Raw genomic sequence first — 19,075 nt, 5'->3', positions numbered from 1 at the left:
TAAAGCTTTTGATTTCTCTTGTCAAGTCTGAATGAGATCCTTACCGGGTAGAGTAATCTTGGTTGTAGGTTCTTCCCTTTCATCACTTTATTTTTTTAATTAATTTATTTTTATTTATTTATTTATTTATTTATTTATTTATTTTTTGGCCGCATTGGGTCTTCGTTGCTGTGTGCAGGCTTTCTCTAGTTGCAGCGACCAGAGGCTACTCTTTGTTGCGGTGTGCAGGCTTCTCATTGCAGTGGCTTCTCTTTTTGCAGAGCACAGGCTCTAGGCACGCGGGCTTCAGTAGTTGCGGCATGCGGGCTCAGTAGTTGTGGCTCGTGGGCTCTAGAGCACAGGCTTAGTAGTTGTGGCGCACGGGCTTTGTTTCATCACTGCATGTGGGATCTTCCTGGACCAGGGCTTGAACCCGTGTCCTCTGCATTGGCAGGTGGATTCTTAACCACTGTGCCACCACGGAAGCCCATTATCACTTTAAATATATCATGTCACTCCCTTCTGGCTTGTAGAGTTTCTGCTGAGAAATCAGCTGTTAACCTTATGGGAGTTCCCTTGCATGTTATTTGTCATTTTTCCCTTGTTGCTTTCAATAATTTTTCTTTGTCTTCAATTTTTGCCAGTTCAATTACTGTGTGTCTCAGCATGTTTCTCCTTGGGTTTATCCTGCCTGGGACTCTCTGCGCTTCCTGGACTTGGGTGGCTATTTCATTTCCCACATTAGGGAAGTTTTCATCTGTAATATCTTTAAATATTTTCTCAGGCGCTTTCTCTCCCTCTTCTCCTTCTGGGACCCCTGTAATGTGAATGTTGTTGCTTAATGTTGTCCCAGAGGTCTCTTAAGCTGTCTTCATTTATTTTCATTCTTTTTTCTTTATTCTGTTTTGTGGCAGTGAATTCCACCATTCTGTCTTCCAGGTCACTTAGCCGTTCTTTTGCCTCAGTTTTTCTGCTATTGATTCCTTCTTGTGTATTTTTCATTTCAGTTACTGTATTGTTCACCTCCGTTTGTTTGTTCTTTAATTCTTCTCAGTGTTTTTTCTCTAATTCTTCTAGGTCTTTGTTAAACATTTCTTGCATTTTCTCAATCTTTGCCTCCATTCTTTTTCCGAGGTCCTGGATCATCTTCATTATCATTATTCTGAATTCCTTTTTTGGAAGGTTGCCTATCTCCACTTCATTTAGTTGTTTTTCTGGGGTTTTGTTTTGTTCCTTCATCTGGTACGAAATCCTCTGCCTTTTTATTTTATCTTATCTTTCTGTGAATGTGATTTTCCTTCCACAGACTGCAGAATTGTAGTCCTTGCTTCTGCTGTCTGCCCTCTTTCTGGAGACAAAATCAGTGACATCATCTGCCTTCCAGTGGAAAGAGTACTTTGTGATGTACCAGTGTTAGCCTGTCTGATATAATAGGTCATACAATATGGGGAAGGAAGTTCACTGCTTTTTATATTTTTTCACTGTTGGAATCCCTAGATGGTACTGTTGTCAGATTTTCATCTTTTGCCACAGTATCCATTCAAAAACCATTTTTTTCCATTTGTTTTTTTGGTGTGTTTGTGATCTTCACAGTGTGATTGATTATGTTTCTTTTTTAAGATAATCTTTAACACCTACTTGTGGTGTAGTTGTGAGGCTGCATCCCAAAAATAATTATTATATGTGTTAAGTATCTTTGCTTCTATATTTATTGATTCTTTTAAGAGAACAATATTAGCATCAAAATTTGCATTGATTATGGTCTTTGCAAGCCAATGTGTCCTCCCTACACAGTGTCTTATATTTCCAAATAAAGCTATTGAGAGAATACTCAATGGGAAGGATTTTATGAAAACTCAAAGAAAAAGTGACACCCTTTTTGCCTTCCGAATGATTTGAGGGAAAGGCCTCATCTTATATTCACACCCGTACTGTAGGTATTGGTGGGGCACAGAGCCAACTTTGTCCAAAGCAACAGGAATAACTTTTCTCTCTAGATTTCTTTCTAGGACATCTATAACACCTTTAATGATTTGAACCTCCTTAAACCCCACACCTAAACCCAGGTTTACTCTCCCCATGGGGAGTCATTGTGTGTTTGATTCTTTTCGTAGACAGCCCTGGCCTGTTTCATCTTCTTTTTTCACCTTTCAGTCATGCCCTTTGCCTCTGCTGTCTTCCTTCTTTAGTTGTGTCTCTCCTCACTTAGCTGCCAACAGGGTATTGCTGGAGTTTGTGTATGTCTTTTTGGTACATACTTTATTTTTATTTAAAATTTTTTTTCTCTCTTGGATACAGGTTGTTATAGGGTAAGAGCGCAGAAATTTGAGGCAGGCCTGGGTGCAAATTCCAGCTTTGTTACTTACTTGGGCAAGTTACTAACCTTTCTAAGTCTCAGTTTCTTTATCTCTGAAAAGAGAATAATCTGAAACTCTGTTAAAATTTTAGAGATGATTAAGTGAAAAGCATATATATACATGAATAGCAAATATAAACATAAGGCACTAAAACGTTAGGCTCCTTTCCTTTGTATTGTTTTGTACACATGCTGACAGGAGTCGTGCCAGTTCAAGTTTCCTTGTAGTAAAATCCTATAGAGTTCATCTCTGACTTTTGATCACAAACCTCTCTCTCACTTGCTATTCTAACCAAGACCCAAAGCCTCCTACTGCTTTGGGTCTCGGTTAGAATAGCAAGTGAGAGAAAAGGAAGAGGTGGCAGGCTGTAATCGGTGGGCGGTAATAAAAGTGCCAACTTTCCCCCAGCCTAGGGAGGAGGAGCACGAGAAGCAACCAACAGTTGCTGGGATGGAAGGGTATATATAGGAAAAGTATAGGGAGACAGGTGAGGCTCCGGAAAATATTTAAGGGGAGAAAGCATTTCTTCAAAGTACTAATGTGAGATTTTTTTAATGTTTAATTTTTTTATGTTTAATTTTTTTCATTCAATTAATACTTATCTTTGATTATATGAGATACTTTATTATTTCATTTTTATCCTGATGCATTTGTAGCCATAAATAGACAGTTAAATAAATACCTAGGTATGCAGACATTTTCTGAAATTTTATAAGCTTTCTCATTTGACAAACGGCTGTAGAAAATAAAAAGTATGATAACATGATATGTTAACTGTGCTAACATAACATTGTCTTATCTATCTAGTTGTTTGAAAATCCCAAGGTAGTGTTGTATAGAAAAACTAATAAGCAGTTATTTAGTCCATTAAGTCTAATGAGAGAAATTTAGAGACGAGGAAGTAGACCTAACAGAGTGATTTAGTTCTTCTCATTATTATGTTATGTTTTTCTTCTTCATTTCTGTTTTACATGCCTTCATGAGAGACATTCATGCTAGTGAGTTGCAATTATATTTTTTAAATTGTGTGTACATTTTGCAACAACTTTAACTCTTTACAGAATTTAGATATATCATGCTATCATGTCACACTAACTTTGCTCCTTGTTTGTATGTCTGTTTTTTAAATGTTTTTTGAATGTGGTCACATCTCCATCCTACCACCTTAGCCATTAGGTAAACTACATTTTTAGAAACTTTAATCTTTCTTGTAGCTCATTCATACCTATCCCATCATTTTGGTTTCTTTTTCCTTCATTCCCTGTGATTTGTTTTCATCTTACACTGACACCCAAACCTGGAAATAATCATCTTAATTCACTAGTTTTGTCACACTTCAGAAAAGACTGTCCCTCATCAGATTAGTTTATGATACTTTAGTGTTTTCTACCCTGGCTTGAACCGACTTAGTAATTTCAGTTTTATAACACCCAAAATGGTTAATATGACTCCATTTATTCATTCAGTAAAGAGTCATTAAGAGTTTCTTATATACCAGGTGATACACTAGATCCTAAGAATCCAGAGATACATTAAACAAGATTCTTGTACTTTAGTAACTTTTAATTGTACAAGGCACTGTTGTGAGCATTTCACTTATATTTGCTCATTTAGTCAACTAGAACTTAGTATTCCCAAGTCTATCCTTAGAGATTTTGATGCAGTAGGTCTAAGGGGGAACCGCGGCATCTAGAATTCTTACAAGTACCACAAGTGGTTCTGAGGTCATTCCTGATTGGGTAGATGGAATCAAGCTTAGGAGTCATCCTCACCCTTAGAAAATAAAAAAGTCTTCCTAGTGATCCAGCTCTACTATCAAACTCTATGATTTTGAAGACCCAGGACTCTGGTTTCTAGATCCCTATTCAGGAATTTTCTGAGAGTTCGCGTGGAATTCTTTAGCCTATTTTCAAAACACATTTATATAAGTTAAGGTTTGTAGTTTTTGCCTGTTAATAGGAAGTTAGTCTAAATGACCTTTATATTCCTTTTTGCCTTATACAGTACTTTGTGTGTTAGCTGTAGTAAGTTGATATCCTTTCTTTGCACTATGTCTTCTGGAAAAATAGGACAAAACCATGATTAGCTTATATTCTGCTACTGTTCATACCTGACACTATTCTTCATAAAAGCATCCCCCCAAAGTGTATTTTCTTATGAATTTTTTTTAAGACTTCATTTTTTTAGAGCAGTTTTGGGCTCACAACAAAGTTGAGAGGAAAGTACATACAGCAAACTTCATGACTTTTTTTAGATTCAGCTTTATAATATTCTGATCTTTTTCTTTAATGTAGCCTAACGCTCTAGGGTCTGTATTGAAAGCAGCATGAAATAGCTTTGAGTACTCTGATGCACTGATATAATAAATACTCTTGGTTCAGAGGATGATTCAAGTTGAATTTTTAGTATTGTCATGTTGCCACCAAAGAGAAAACAGCTCCCCATTCAAACACTGTTATAAAATATTTTACTCTAATTTTATCTCATGCATGCTTTGATTTATTTTAAGGCTACATTCCTTTCATTATATTTGTTTCACTTAAGTACTTACTTTTATCTTCACATACCTGGTATCAATTTTTTGCCTTTATAGACAGCCAAATATTACTACATATTGTTTATTAATGACATTACATATTTTATTTGATCATGATATGATAGATGCATTGAATTACTCTAAATGCATGCTTGAAATTCTTATAAATCCATGGTACAGTTGTTAAACATACTCAGCATTTTTAACTCAGCAAAAAAAAGATCTCTCACATTCATTTAAGAATTAGCTTGTAAGCCAAAAATGACAGATGTAGTATTACAGCTGAGCAGTGGACTTGTTGAAGAAATCATCTAAATGGCAGAAGCATTTGGACAGATACCCAAACGCCTTTTAAATTCCTTCCTCATGTCCTGTAGTAATCATTGTTGCAACACTGATAGTCGTTTTATAAGTTTTTTCTGCCTGCTTTTTCAGATTTGAAAATTTCACACTTGAAATGGAAAGACCAGAGTTACTAGAATTCTGTTTCTCTGTAATGTTATATATATATATATCTTTAAACTGCAGTCATTGCTCTTCTAATTTTCACTGAAAATAGTTTGGATTCAGTATCTAAGTATATATTTTAAAATTTTGTAATATCGAGATGACAAAAATAAAAGAACAGTTGGTAGAACACTAGGTAGCAATAATGTATAAAAGTAAAATCTTTAAAATAACACTTTCCATTTCAATGTCAATGAAAAGAAAGCAATTTCAGCTATATTCTCTAATATATATTAATTGTTTTAAACATGTTTCCTACCTTCAAAGCTTTCACATGGGCAACGTGGTCCTATCAGTAAATTTCTCTCATTACATACAGCAATTCTCGATTAGAAAACAAACACTTCCCAGTGGGAGGGCATATTAACAGGATAGTAAATTAGTATGTAATCCGAATAATAGGAGATTCTGACCTACTCCCCTTTCCAACTGATATATAAATTCATAAATTGAAGAATATAACTATATATTTAAATATTAAAGATATAATGATATGAAAAGTTATTTTTAAAGAAATACCTGTAGAAATTTTCACAAATCCTCCTTTCAAAATTCAATTCTAAGTTCTGGTATTAATTTGTATAAATGTAAATGTGTATATAAATGTGCATTAATTTGAAATATGTAAAACTACATAAAATTGTGGTTTTTTAATTTGGGGTTTTGTTTTGTTTTGTTTGCTTTTTTAAAGTAATGGATTAGAAATTGTAGATTAGGTCTGGTAGAGCAGGAGTACTTATTTCTGGCTTCAGAGATCTTTCAGGTGTTTTCAGGATATTAAAAAACTTAACCAACCAAAGATTTAACTTTACTAGACAGTAATGATGTAGTGATAAGTACTTCATCCCTTACTTGGCTAATAAGTACTTTTATTTTGAGAAGTAAAATGTATGTCAGCCAAAATTATTTAAATGGAAAGTGCTTAAGTTTACATTTTTTAATTGCCCATATCAAAAATTTTTGAGTTGCCTTTAGCAAAATTAATTTTAAGTCAAACCACATAATGTAAAAAGAGTAACTTTATTTCCACCCTCCCATCTCCCAGATACCTTTACCTACAGTAATATCATTTCTCCCAAATGTACACTTTTCTTTTTAGATATCTGTAAATGTCCTTATGTGATTTTAGATATATCCATGATACATGTATAAATATGTGCATACGTAATGAGTCAAGTTTATATTTTTTTAAAGAAACACATCAGGATATATGGATCCAAACAATAATATCCTCCACAAAGTAGACACATTTGGACCTCATATACTTTTCGCAGCTATCCTGGCATTGCTCAGTATGGTTACTTTATAGCACAGCCTTTGATTGTAAGAGTCTTCTTCCTTCAAAGATGTATTTTGTTTCTGGAAATTCATACTTTGCTCAGAGTAAAGAATAAACTGGGTACGACTATTTGGTATGAACAATGAAGTAAGAAATTGGGGAGATGCTAAATGTCTGACAATAGAGGAATAATAAAGAATGGAAAATTATGTGGCCAATAAAAATAATATTTATAAAAGGGGTTTAATAGCATAGGAAGATTTTTAAGTTATATCGGGGGGAAGGGATAGCGAATTCTATATGAAGATATGATTTACATATATAATGTGCATAGCAAACGTTTATATATGATAATATCAAATATTGGTGAGGAAGTAGAGGAACCATATTTCATACACTTCTGGTACCATTTTTAATGGATATTGCCACTTGGGAGGGAAATTGGGCAGTATCTCTTAAAATTTAAAATCTTTTGATTCAACAATTGTACTTCATGATGATCTTTCTTAGAGAAACATTCGCTCGTGAAGTGGAGGCATTATTTATGGTGGCCTTTGAAACACTGTGGATAATTAAAAATTGGAAACAATCTAAATGTTCATCAGTTTAGGATAAAATAAATGAATTATAGAATTAAATGATTATGTCCACATTGTGATCTACTGTGTAGCAAATGGAAAGAATGAAGTAGAAACATGGATGGATCCCAAAACATATTCTTAGGTGAAAAAAATTTACAGACTGTATGTGACATGAGCCACTTTTTAAAAAATGAAAAAGGAGACTGATATATCCTTCTGTGTATAATACACATGTATTGTTTAAAAAAAAGAAAAGAGGGCTTCTCTGGTGGCGCAGTGGTTGAGAGTCCAACTGCCGATGCAGGGGACATGGGTTCGTGCCCCAGTCCGGGAAGATCCCACATGCCACGGAGCGGCTGGGCCCAGGAGCCATGGCGAGGCCCGCATATGGCCAAAAAAAAAAAAAGAAAAGAAAAGAAAAACCACAATGAGGATGCACAGAAAAGTGATAAATAGGAGGTCTTTAATCTTTACTTGTAATATTTGAAGTTTTTTCCCTAAGAATGGATGTGATAAATTACAGAAATAAAAACTTGAAAATATTTACTTGTGCAGAGAAGGAGATATATAAAAACATAAACAGCAATTATCATTATGAGCTTACAGTTGACATTTTCTTCTATTTTCTGTATTTTCTAAAATTCTATAATAAATGTATTATTTGTATAATCAAGACAAAAATTGTAAAGCTATTTTCAAAAAGACACACTATAAATGATGAAAGGACATTTCTTATGTGGCTTATGAATTACTTCAGAATAAAAATGAATTCAAAGCATTTCTTAAGTTGATCGAATTGTTTGTTCAAATAAGTGTGTATTTCCCAGTCCTGTGAAATAGTAGCATTCATCCTGATGTCACCAATGCATTTGTTAAAAATTCAGTCCCCTTTGTTCTAGTTACAATTCATATAGATTAGACTCTCTAGTAAATCCATTAGTATAGTTTGAGTAGGTAATTTTAACTACTGGTTTAAGATACCAAGTTTCAAATCAGTGTGAAGGACTCCTATTGCCTTCATATTTTTAACATTGTATCTCTTTAAAATGAAAAAGTCTTTATTATATAAATCTTATATAATACATATAATCTTTACATGGCCAGTAGCTATTTTTTTATTAATCACTTATTTTAGTTCTAAAATATAGATTTTATTAAATCCTTTGCTCAAATATCACCTTTTAACAGAGCGATGCCTTCCCTGCCCAACGTCTTTAACATAACACCACCACTAATATCTCTATCATCCTCTCTACCCTCACTCTATTATTATTATTAGAATTTATTAGCTTATCACCCTACGTTTGTTTGCCTTTTCATCATTACAATATGAGATCCTTAAAGAGTAGTGATGCTATTTGTGTTTCTCTGGTATCTAATAGTACCTGGCACATTTAGATACACAATAAATATTTTTAAATGAATTAGATGTTGAGGAATGAAATATTCTGGTTGGGACTTCCCTGGTGTTCCAGTGGTTAAGACTCCACGCTTCCATTGCAGGGGGTATGGATTCGATCCCTGGTGGAGGAACTAAGATCCCTCATGCTGTGCAGCATGGCCACAAAAAAAAAAAGAAAAAAGAAAAGAAAAACAAGAAAAAAAAAGAAAGAAATATTCTGGTTAATGGAAAGTTAGTCCTATATAAAACAGCAGATATGAAAGAGGAAATAAAAAGTGTACTTTTGTAAAAAGTATTAAGTGTCTTGTACTTCATACTCATTATGCTTTAAATATGTAGTTGATAGAATACCAGTTAATATAAGATTAGACATGGGTCTATAAATATAGATATACAGATAGATACTATTGAGAGCAAAAAAAATCTTTAGGGATAATTGAAAAATCAGTGGTTTAGTATCTTTAACCTAAGATGATTAGCTTTTCCTCAGTTCATAGAAGCAGAAAATCCAAACAAACAGGTTTTTGTGTCCTGTTTTTTTTTCCCCCCTCAATTCTTAATTGGCATAAGTGGATCTTAGGGTTTGGTTAACTATCACTCAGTGACTCATCCAGAAGCATTTTCAGCATGTGGTACAGGGCTAGTAATACATGTAGGACAGGTTCAGAAACACAACCGAAATTCTCTGTAAATAGAATGGAGATGAGTTTTATCCCCTGAGAATTACAAATAGCAGGGACAAAGAGTAGTTAAGGTGTGGATTAGTTAAAATGAATAATTCAAAGGGAATTGAACATCAACTCGATGAAACCTTATTAAAAGAATAAGGAGAGGGCTTCCCTGGTGGCGCAGTGGTTGAGAGTCCGCCTGCCGATGCAGGGGACACGGGTTCGTGCCCCGGTCCGGGAGGATCCCACATGCCGCGGAGCGGCTGGGCCCCTGAGCCATGGCCACTGAACCTGCGCGTCCGGAGCCTGTGCTCCACAACGGGAGAGGCCACAACAGTGAAAGGCCCGTGTACCACAAAAAATAAAATAAGGAGAAAGAGGAGCCCGAGACACCAGAATAAAATGGGATCAATGTCCCACTCAGGTAAGCAAGATTGTTTCTCAGTCGCTTAGAGATGGCAGCTTCTGCCCTTGTCAACTCCAGTTTCCCACAGCGAAATCCCTATCTGGAGTCTCAGGCCCATCTCTGTTTAAAAGCAATTTTTTTTTTTTTAATACACGTAGAAAGTTTATCAGCAGCGTATGCCCCAGTTGCTTGTCGAATTTAGAATTAAATTATCCTCCCCAACACAAAGGATTTAGTGGTCCAGCCATGACTACCTGCTCCCATGTATTCTTTTAAACCCCACAAGTATTTTCTCTATATTGACCCAGAGTCCCTTTCAAAACTTAATCTAACTGATGCCTAACTACTAAAATCCTTCCCTGAACCCTTTCCTGTAACTGGAAATACTGTTACTTTGCTTAACTTCTTTTACCAATCTTCCTTGTGCAGGTGTTATTTCCTGTGCTCTTTATCTATCTATAGTTGTTCTCCTGAACATAGACAAATGCCTTGCCTCAGGTGCTTCACTGCCTTACTTCTAAACTGGGCCAGCTCTCAGAAAATCTTAATGGAAGGACCACTTACTGGTCCTGGTGATTATAGGAACCTTACCACTTACATAATATTTGGGGGTATTTTGCCTTAGAAAGTCTATCTAGGAAATGAGATTAGATAATTGGGTTCAGAATAAATATCCAGTTTTATTTTTTATTTTTTTTTTAAATTTTATTTATTTATTTTGGCCATGCCACGCGGCATGCAGGATGCAGGATCTTAGTTCCCTGACCAGGGATCGAACCCGTGACCCCTACAGCGGAAGCGTGGAGTCTTAACCACTGGACTGCCAGGGAAGTCCCATATCCAGTTTTAATATTGGAGAAGCCATGAACCTTTTGTGGATAAAATTCAAAGATCAGTTGTTGTTTCTCATTGCAATAAAAACTAAAATGAATAATTATAGGAGTCTTTGACTTTTGTACCAGTGATAATCTTGTTGATAGAGATTGGAATAAACAAGCATTGCTTGGCTTAATACATCAGAGTGTAATGAGCAAACTTTTCACCATCATATATATGTAAAGACTGCTGATGTAAATATTGTTATGAAAACCTGTTGCTATTTAGTGTTTTATCTGGTGCTTTTGTTCAAGTGAGCTCTCCCATTTCTGAGAACAGAACTCCATGTTGATGTCTCTCCTGCAGTTATTTCTCAGCACTGCAGAATATGCCATGCTGCTTGGAGTTTAATTCACCATAGCTGAGAGCATTTCTCATGGGTTAACATCTCTGTTGTTTCCTGTCTAATTGCTGATTTTCACCTTTTAACAGGTAAAATTCTCCTTGTTTGTCCAGCCCAAAGTACGTTGCAGTGAATATTCCTTGAGAGCAAAAACAGTTCATTCTAGGTCCTTATATTACTATTTTTAAAGTAGTATGTGATTTATGAGAAAGTCGTATGAAAACTAAAAACCCAGCTAGCATAAAGACTCATCTAGTCACGTTGGGGGCCTGGGCTAACAATAGTTGGAGATTCTGATTATACTTTAACTTTGTAAGAAATGTGACCTCTTAAGGTTACTATGCTGAGTTAGGATATCAAACATAAACTTTTTAACATGTGAATAATATTGACTTAGTTCAAGTAAGATGTTCACATTAAGAGGATAAAATGAGAAGTCTGAGTCAACAAAGTAAAATGTGACAGGTTATATTAGCAAAACAAGTAGGAGGAAGTTACCTGAGATTGTCAACCTGTACCCTTGTCATCTGTTCCTCACTCTGGAACTGCGTTTGCAGCTCTAATGTTTCCTCAGCATTTTCACAGTTCAACTTAAATTAGAAGAGTAACTATTATTACAAAGTCAGAATGATTTGAGGCAGATTTTCTTTTACTGTGTAAGCAACATGAGAATAGATGAGTCTTTAGAATTATCATTTGAGGGGGGTGGTGGTGGTGGTATGAATTGGGAGATTGGGATTGACGTATATACACTAATATGTATAAAATAGATAACTAATAAGAACCTGCTGTATAAAAAAATAAAAAATAAGTATATCTGGTTAAAAAGAATTATCATTTGGTTCATAGAAGTGTCATTTTATTAAACTTAGTATCCTCAAATTTCTAGGAGGTAACTACTTAACTGTTCAGTATAGGGGAAGAATAATAGTGCTAAAAGTAACTTTCAAGTGTCATATAATGAATAAGAAGAGCAGGTGAAATCTAAAACCTAAGTCTTTCATTTCCTGTTTGGAGTTAGCATTGACCTCAGAATTAACCACAATGTCCTGAATCCAGAAAAAGGCAAACTTTGCTGTTTAATTTTTTCGAAACAAATTCTTTTAAAGATAAATAGCACATTCCAAATGACTTATCAAGAATATATTTCAGTAATGAAGTCTAGTGTGTCTCACAGTTTAACATACAAATAGGTATGGATTTCACATATGTTTTATGCATTTATAAGACAATTTACCCCAGGGAGTACAGGGCATTTTCATGTCAGTAAATTGTTGAATTAATAAATTTTTGAGAAAAATAATTTTTTACTACTTCACATCCATGATGATGGCTATCATCAAAGAGACAATGGTAAGTTTTGATAAGGATGTGGAGAACTTACCACCCTCGTAATTGCTGGTGAGAATGTGCAACCACATTGAAAAGCAGTTTGGCATTTCCTCAAAAAGTTACAACTGGAGTGACCATATGACCTAGCTGTTCTTTTATACATACATAAAATTAATGCCTGGACTTTCCAGAAAGTTAAAGACACAAGCTGCATTCACCTTAAAGCCTTGGTATGAATTAAATAATGTGTAGCAATATGCTTGAATGGAACTTCCACCAATCTGATTGTGAGATGCTTTTACTAAAGATAAGAGTACCAAGAGTGAAGTAGCCTGTAGCAAGTATCTAAATGCCTATTTTCTCTGGTTATACTTTGAATGTTATTGTCACTTACAAGAGTGAAATGACCTTTAAAACACATTTGAAAGTTTATCTGAACTCAGAAATGTCAGTTAAGAGTACTGTGTAATAGTGGAAAGATCATTCCTGTAGACTCAAACATAGCTGAATTTGAGACCCCACCTGAAATTTACCAGCACCTTCTTCCTGTTTAAAGAAATTAATCTCTGAACGTCTGGTTTTTCATCTGCAAAATACCTAATAGAGCTGTTGTAAGGATTAAATGAGATACTATGAATAAAACAGACTATGCTCTCTGCTTCCCGCCCTGCACATACTCTTGTTTCTACTTCCGAGAGTACTTTCCACCCTGTACCTCCGCCTGCTGCGCACACACAAACACACACCTGCACAAACTGAGTTAAATCTTCTTCCTGTAGGTTCCCATCGAACCTAGGGATTACCTTATTGAAGCACTTAACATATTCTATTGAATTTTCATGTATATTTTCCTCTCTTCCCCGGAAAACTAAGTTCTTTTTTTTTTTTTGCCACGCCACGCGGCTTGTGGGATCTCAGTTCCCCAACCAGGGTCTCAGTTCCTGGAACAGGGACTGAACCCTGGGCCACAGCATTGAAAGCGCCAATCCTAACCACTAGACCACCAGGGAACTCCCAAAAACTAAGTTCTTTAAGGGGGAAGAAAAAAAAAGAAAACCTATTTTGTCTTCCATTGTATACATATTTGCCTGGCATGGTGTCTAGCTCAATAAATATTTGAAAAAATGAATTTTAGGAACATCTAGCATTATACTGGGTTCATAATAGCTCCCTGAAAAGGTGTAATATGTCTTTGTTTGCTTTCTGTTAGAACACAGTCAACTTGAAGCATTTTCAAATCTATAATATGCAGTGATTTATATGTTAAATGGAAATGTTTTCATTACTAGCTATACCTGTGGAATGAAGAGAATGTTTCTTATCTGTGTTGTAATAGACTGCTTATCATTTTATATTTATCTTTGTACTTTGTACATTGTGTTTTCTTGTAATATTCAGATATATATATTTACTAACTTAAAAATTTATTTTACAAATATCTCAAGAAGATGCAGGTTAATGTGCATATTTCATGCCATTCTTCTCCATCTGATATTATTTAGACTTAGATGAAATAGCAAGTTTGGAAACAATGCTATAGATTTAAGAAGGCCTATGAAATATATGGAAATTAAGTCATTTTAAGCAATATAACTGAAATTTGTTCTTACCATTTTTTATTTTAAATGTCTTACAAAATAATAATAATCATAGAGAGGTAATAACTATTTTTGGATGGAAGGAATGAAAAGAAGGGAGGAGTAGAGGAAGTTTAATTGGTATGTTTTGTTTCCTGGACTTAGCATATTTCCATACATATGCCTCTCTAAATTATTTACAAAAGCTCTGCTGAATAAATAAAAGTTATTAACTGCATAATAATATGGGGATATAGAAAAAAGTAGAAGTAAGGTTTATGTTTCTATAAATTGAGATTTCTTTAGTGTTTCATAATTTTCTTCTTTCAGGTACAGAGAACTACAACTTAGTACAGAAAGCAAAGTAACAGAATTTCTCCATCAAAGTAAAATAAAATCTTTTGAAAGTGAGCGTGCTCAGCTTCTACAAGAGGAGACTGCAAGAAACCTCACACAATGTCAGTTGGAATGTGAAAAATATCAGAAAAAATTGGAGGTACATATATAAGCTTTTCTTTTAAAATTAACACAGACTGTAAGCTCCATAAGTACAAGGTCTGTATCATATTGAGCTTTATAAATAATATTTGTGTTATGTATGAGAACAAGCCTGTGTCCTTAAGTTTTAAAGATCTCTTATCAAGAGGACATATCTTCCTCTTTTAGATAAAGAGGTGGAAAGAAGGAAAGGACCATTTCTAAGAAAAGGAATGCAAATTGCCATAGGTCTGTTTGTTGTTTTTAAAATACTGGCAAAAGTACCCTTAAATCGGAAATCTCATTTAACTAGAAAGTGGAGGGCTTCCCTGGTGGTGCAGTGGTTAAGAATCCACCTGCCAATGCAGGGGACAGGGTTCGAGCCCTGGTCCAGGAAGATCCCACATGCCGCAGAGCAACTAAGCCCGCGAGCCACAACTACTGAGTCCATGTGCCACAACTACTGAAGCCCGCGTGCCTAGAGCCCATGCTCCACAACAAGAGAAGCCACTGCAATGAGAAGCTTGTGCACAGAAATGAAGAGTAGCCCCGCTCCCTGCAACTAGAAAAAGCCCGCGTGCAGCAACGAAGACCCAATTCAGCCAAAAATAAATAAATTTATTTAAAAAATAATAAAAAATTAAAAAAATAAAAACACTGAATGAGGGACTTCCCTCGTGGTCCATGCTAAGACTCCATGCTTCCAATGCAGGGGACCCAGGTTCGATCCCTGGTCAGGGAACTAGGTCCCACATGCTGCAACTGAAGATCCCACATGCTGCAACTAAGCATGGGACTTCCCTGGCGTTCCAGTGGTTAAGGCTTCACCTTCCAATGCACTGGGTGTGGGTTCCATCCCTGGTTGGGGAGCTAAGATCCCATCTGCCTCATGGCCAAAAAACCAAAATGTAAAACAGAAGCAATATTGTAACAAATTCAATAAAGACTTTAAAAATGGTCCACATCAATAAAATCTTTAAAAAATAAATAAATAAAATAATAATAAAAATTAAAAACATGGAATGAAAGGTGCAGTAATACCATTAAAAATAAAAAACATGGAAATATCATTAACATGATTAATTAGCTAATGATGTAAGTATTCATTACAACAATCTTTCAGAAATTTCATTTCTGAAGAGTACTCTGTTAAGTAAAACTAACAAAATAGAGTCTCAGAAAATAAAGCCTTAGGGGAAAACATAAAAACAATGTTAAATAATACATATTTAAAGAAACGTAAGTAAAAATTGTAGATGATGCTTACTTCTAAACAAAGCAGTGTTCAGCATTTAAAACTTCTTCAGGTGCCTTCTTTGGGAAATTGCTGCAGTCATAATCTGCTACTGCCGACTCTCCCACACATTTTAGATTAGATTAGCTCTGATTTTGTATTCATCTTTTGCAAATTTTTCATGGTTTAATTTTATAATTCCTAGCAATTTCTTTTTCTTTTCACATTGGATGGCTGTGCTTAAGGATGTGTTTGGGTTGGGGGGGTGGGGTTATACTTAGGAAGGTAAAGAAGCACTTCCCCTCTCTCTGTACTGAAATAAACATTTCACTAACCAGTACTTCACAACATACAGTGCTGATATTTTCTAAACCATTCTATTCTATTATTTTTAGCTGGTTGGAGTTTAAATTGATTTCACGACCTCCTAAAGGTTGTGACTTTAGGAGGTCTATGGGAAAGTGGTATGAAAACCACTTTCCCATAGACCTACCCACTTGGTCTGTGGATGCATAATTATTGTGTTCTCTTGTGTAAAGGTCTTACATGGAAAAACAACTTTGTAAAAAATATTATGATTCTAAAAACTTTGGTTGATGAAACTGAAGCTGTAGGGGAGTTTCTTTACAGCTTCTCCTTTGTTAAACTAGGATCTTTGAGAGGACAAGGACTGTTTATTTATTACTGTGTCACCAATGCCTAACACAGCGCCTCACTCATGGTGGATGTTCAATAAGTATTTAATGAGTGAGTGACTGGTTTGATGAAAACCAATATAATACCATTGTTTGAATCCATTTTTCTGATAGCAGAAGGTATCTTAGACAATTGTTATTTATAATGAATTTAGAGAGAAATAATTTTGTGAAAGGTAGAGATTGCTATAATTATGTACTTTTCAGTGGCTTTTACCCAGTATTCTCATTGATTTATAACTTGGGAACAGTTTGTTTTATTTTTTCGTAATTATCAATTGCCAAAAGCTTTCAAAACACTGGCTTTATATTTTTCTCTCTTTTTAAAGCAATTATTGACCTGTAATTTTGTATTTTCATTCATTTTATATATGTGTTATCTATATAATTTTATATAATTTTGTATTATCATTATTAAAAGGAAGGAGATATCCACTGTGAAAGCTTGATATTTAATGGATTCCTAAAAGCCGTTGACCTATTTTTTGCATTCGTGTTTAAACTCAAATGTTCATAGACTGGTTTTTTCCTAAAGAATCTTTAATGTAATAGCCTTCCATGGGTCCAAGAATCAAGTTCTTCAATGGCTTTTCAGAAACTGTAATAAATTTTTTCATAGCAGCCACTCAGACAAATCCATAATAAAGGAGAATTCACTACCATGGGGTACTGAGGTATTGGAAGGTACCCCAAATCAAAAGTTTCTGACAATCTCTTCTCTATGTTATGAATGAGAATTTTAAATTGTACCTCTCAATTTAATACTACTTTTAAAGTCTCTTCTTAAAATAGTATTTTATGAAATATCTCATCTTCAACATTTTGATTCTTTATCTCTTTAGATATCCATTTCTGCATTTTTTCTTTGTGTGGTATTTTTATTGGAGAAAGTGGGGTACAGATGAAAGGTATCAGCTGTGCTGTAGGAATTGCCATTTAACACTATCCTTACTGATCCTCTCTTTGACAAGGAATTCAGCCACCAGATTCTTAATTACATCGCAATGTAGTGAACTCTCTGAAAGCTCCAGATTGTTAAACTGTGCGGTGATTTTGTTATAATAAATTCTCTAGAAAACATTTCCAGCCAGCAAGAATGAATAATGCTAAAACAGGAATTTTCTTTTTCTGACCCAATCAGGGACACTAGAAATCATACTACGGATATTATTCCCATGTTATTCTTTCTCTGCCCTTCAAAGGAATGTATTTGGAGGGTGGGAATGATGTTTAGTTTATCTAGGGTTGGGGGAGGGGGGGTTAATTAATTTATTTATTTGTTTGGCCGCACCGTGCAGCATGCGGGAGCTTAGTTCCCCAACCAGGGATCAAACCCATGCCCTCTGCACTGGGAGCACGGAGTCTTAACCACTGGACCACCAGGGAAGTCCCTCAGGGGGGGAGTTCTGATGGAAATAATTGAAGAAAATGAGATGGAATAGATTAAAAGAATATTAAATCAAAATTTCTGCTTGTTAAAAACTGTAAATAGATCTTCCACATCTTCTTTCTTACCATCACAGGAAGCACACAATCACATACATTTGTTAAGGTGAACTTTGTCATTAGAGAAACTAATAGAAAATTCAGAATAATTAAAGCAGTACATCTCATTTTTACAAACCATTTAATACAAAGTTCTCATAGTTGTATTTCCTGCAATGGTAATAATATTTTTCAGCACTTTTACTATGTTCTAGGTACTCTGCTAAGCACTGTGAGTTTATCCTCTCACGTAATCCTTCCAGCAATATTCTGAGGTAGGCATAGAAAGAATAATTACCTAAGATCACAACGAATAAGTGTCAAAGCCAAAACTGAAATCCAAATCTTTCTGGCTCCAAACCATATTCTTACCATAATATTCTATTGCTTCTCAGGAAATACTACATTACTTATGTTGTGTTAGGAAGTAAGTGTAATACCACCCCATAATTTAGTCTGTACTAGTAAGTAAACTTTCTAGATAGTTGGAATTTAATGTAAGCATTAGAACATTCCTTTGTTACTAGAAATGTCTCCTGTTTTAGTGAATTCATTATTGTCACCCTAGTGATTCCTTCAATGAATTACCATAGGAAAATTCAGGATTTTTTGTTCTTACATAAAATAACTCCAATTTCCATGTCTTTTATATCTCTTTTTAATAATTTTTTAGCCTTTCTTTCTATACAAAGGCATTTTCTGATACTGCCCCGAGTAGCACTTCACATTTACATTTTGATTTGCTGCTTTGAATTTTTGATTGTTCAGCAAACCAAAAATCTTATTAAAACCATGGTAAGAGTAAATGAAATAGGACTTCCCTGGTGGCGCAGTGGTTAAGAATCCGCCTGCCAGTGCAGGGGACACAGGTTCGAGCCCTGGTCCGGGAAGATCCCATATGCCACGGAGCAACTAAGCCTGTGTGCCACAACTACTGAGCCTGCGCTCTAAAGCCCGCAAGCTACAACTACTGAGCCCATGTGCCACAACTACTGAAGACTGCACACCTAAAGCCCATGCCCCGCAACAAGAGAAGCCACTGCAATGAGAAGCCCACGCACTGCAGCGAAGAGTAGCCCCTACTCACTGCAACTAGAGAAAGCTGCACACAGCAGCGAAGACCCAATGCAGACATAAATAAATAAATAAATTTTAAAAAAGACTAAATGAAATAATCTCTGGTGAAAAACTGAAGGACTCATTATGAGTGTATAATTTTTACATACAGCTCTGTAAGCCTTTCTCAAATACCTGTAGTCACCAGATAAATAACCTCCACCTAGGTGAGGAGTATAGCATTATTGAATTTTTTGAATTCTAATAAGCAAATGCTAATGTTAC

The 19,075-nt window shown here is 35.1% G+C and overlaps 1 protein-coding gene across 8 annotated transcripts in view; it reads left to right on the top strand.

Moving 5' to 3' along the window:
* The window catches only part of PIBF1 (progesterone immunomodulatory binding factor 1), a 212,718-nt gene that overhangs the window by 113,871 nt on the left and 79,772 nt on the right, over positions 1 to 19,075 (top strand). For all 8 annotated transcript variants that reach the window (XR_004476096.2, XM_049700971.1, XM_049700972.1 and 5 more), the window contains one exon: positions 14,174 to 14,339. Coding sequence is in view for 7 of the 8 variants with exons in the window: in XM_049700971.1 (XP_049556928.1) it covers positions 14,174 to 14,339 (166 nt within the window). In the remaining variant the exon portion in view is untranslated. The remainder of the gene's footprint in view (positions 1 to 14,173; positions 14,340 to 19,075) is intronic.

This window comes from Orcinus orca, chromosome 18 (genome assembly GCF_937001465.1).
Source record: "Orcinus orca chromosome 18, mOrcOrc1.1, whole genome shotgun sequence".
In the NCBI taxonomy this organism is placed as follows: Eukaryota; Metazoa; Chordata; class Mammalia; order Artiodactyla; family Delphinidae; genus Orcinus; species Orcinus orca.
This window is presented reverse-complemented; position numbering and strand designations above follow the sequence as displayed.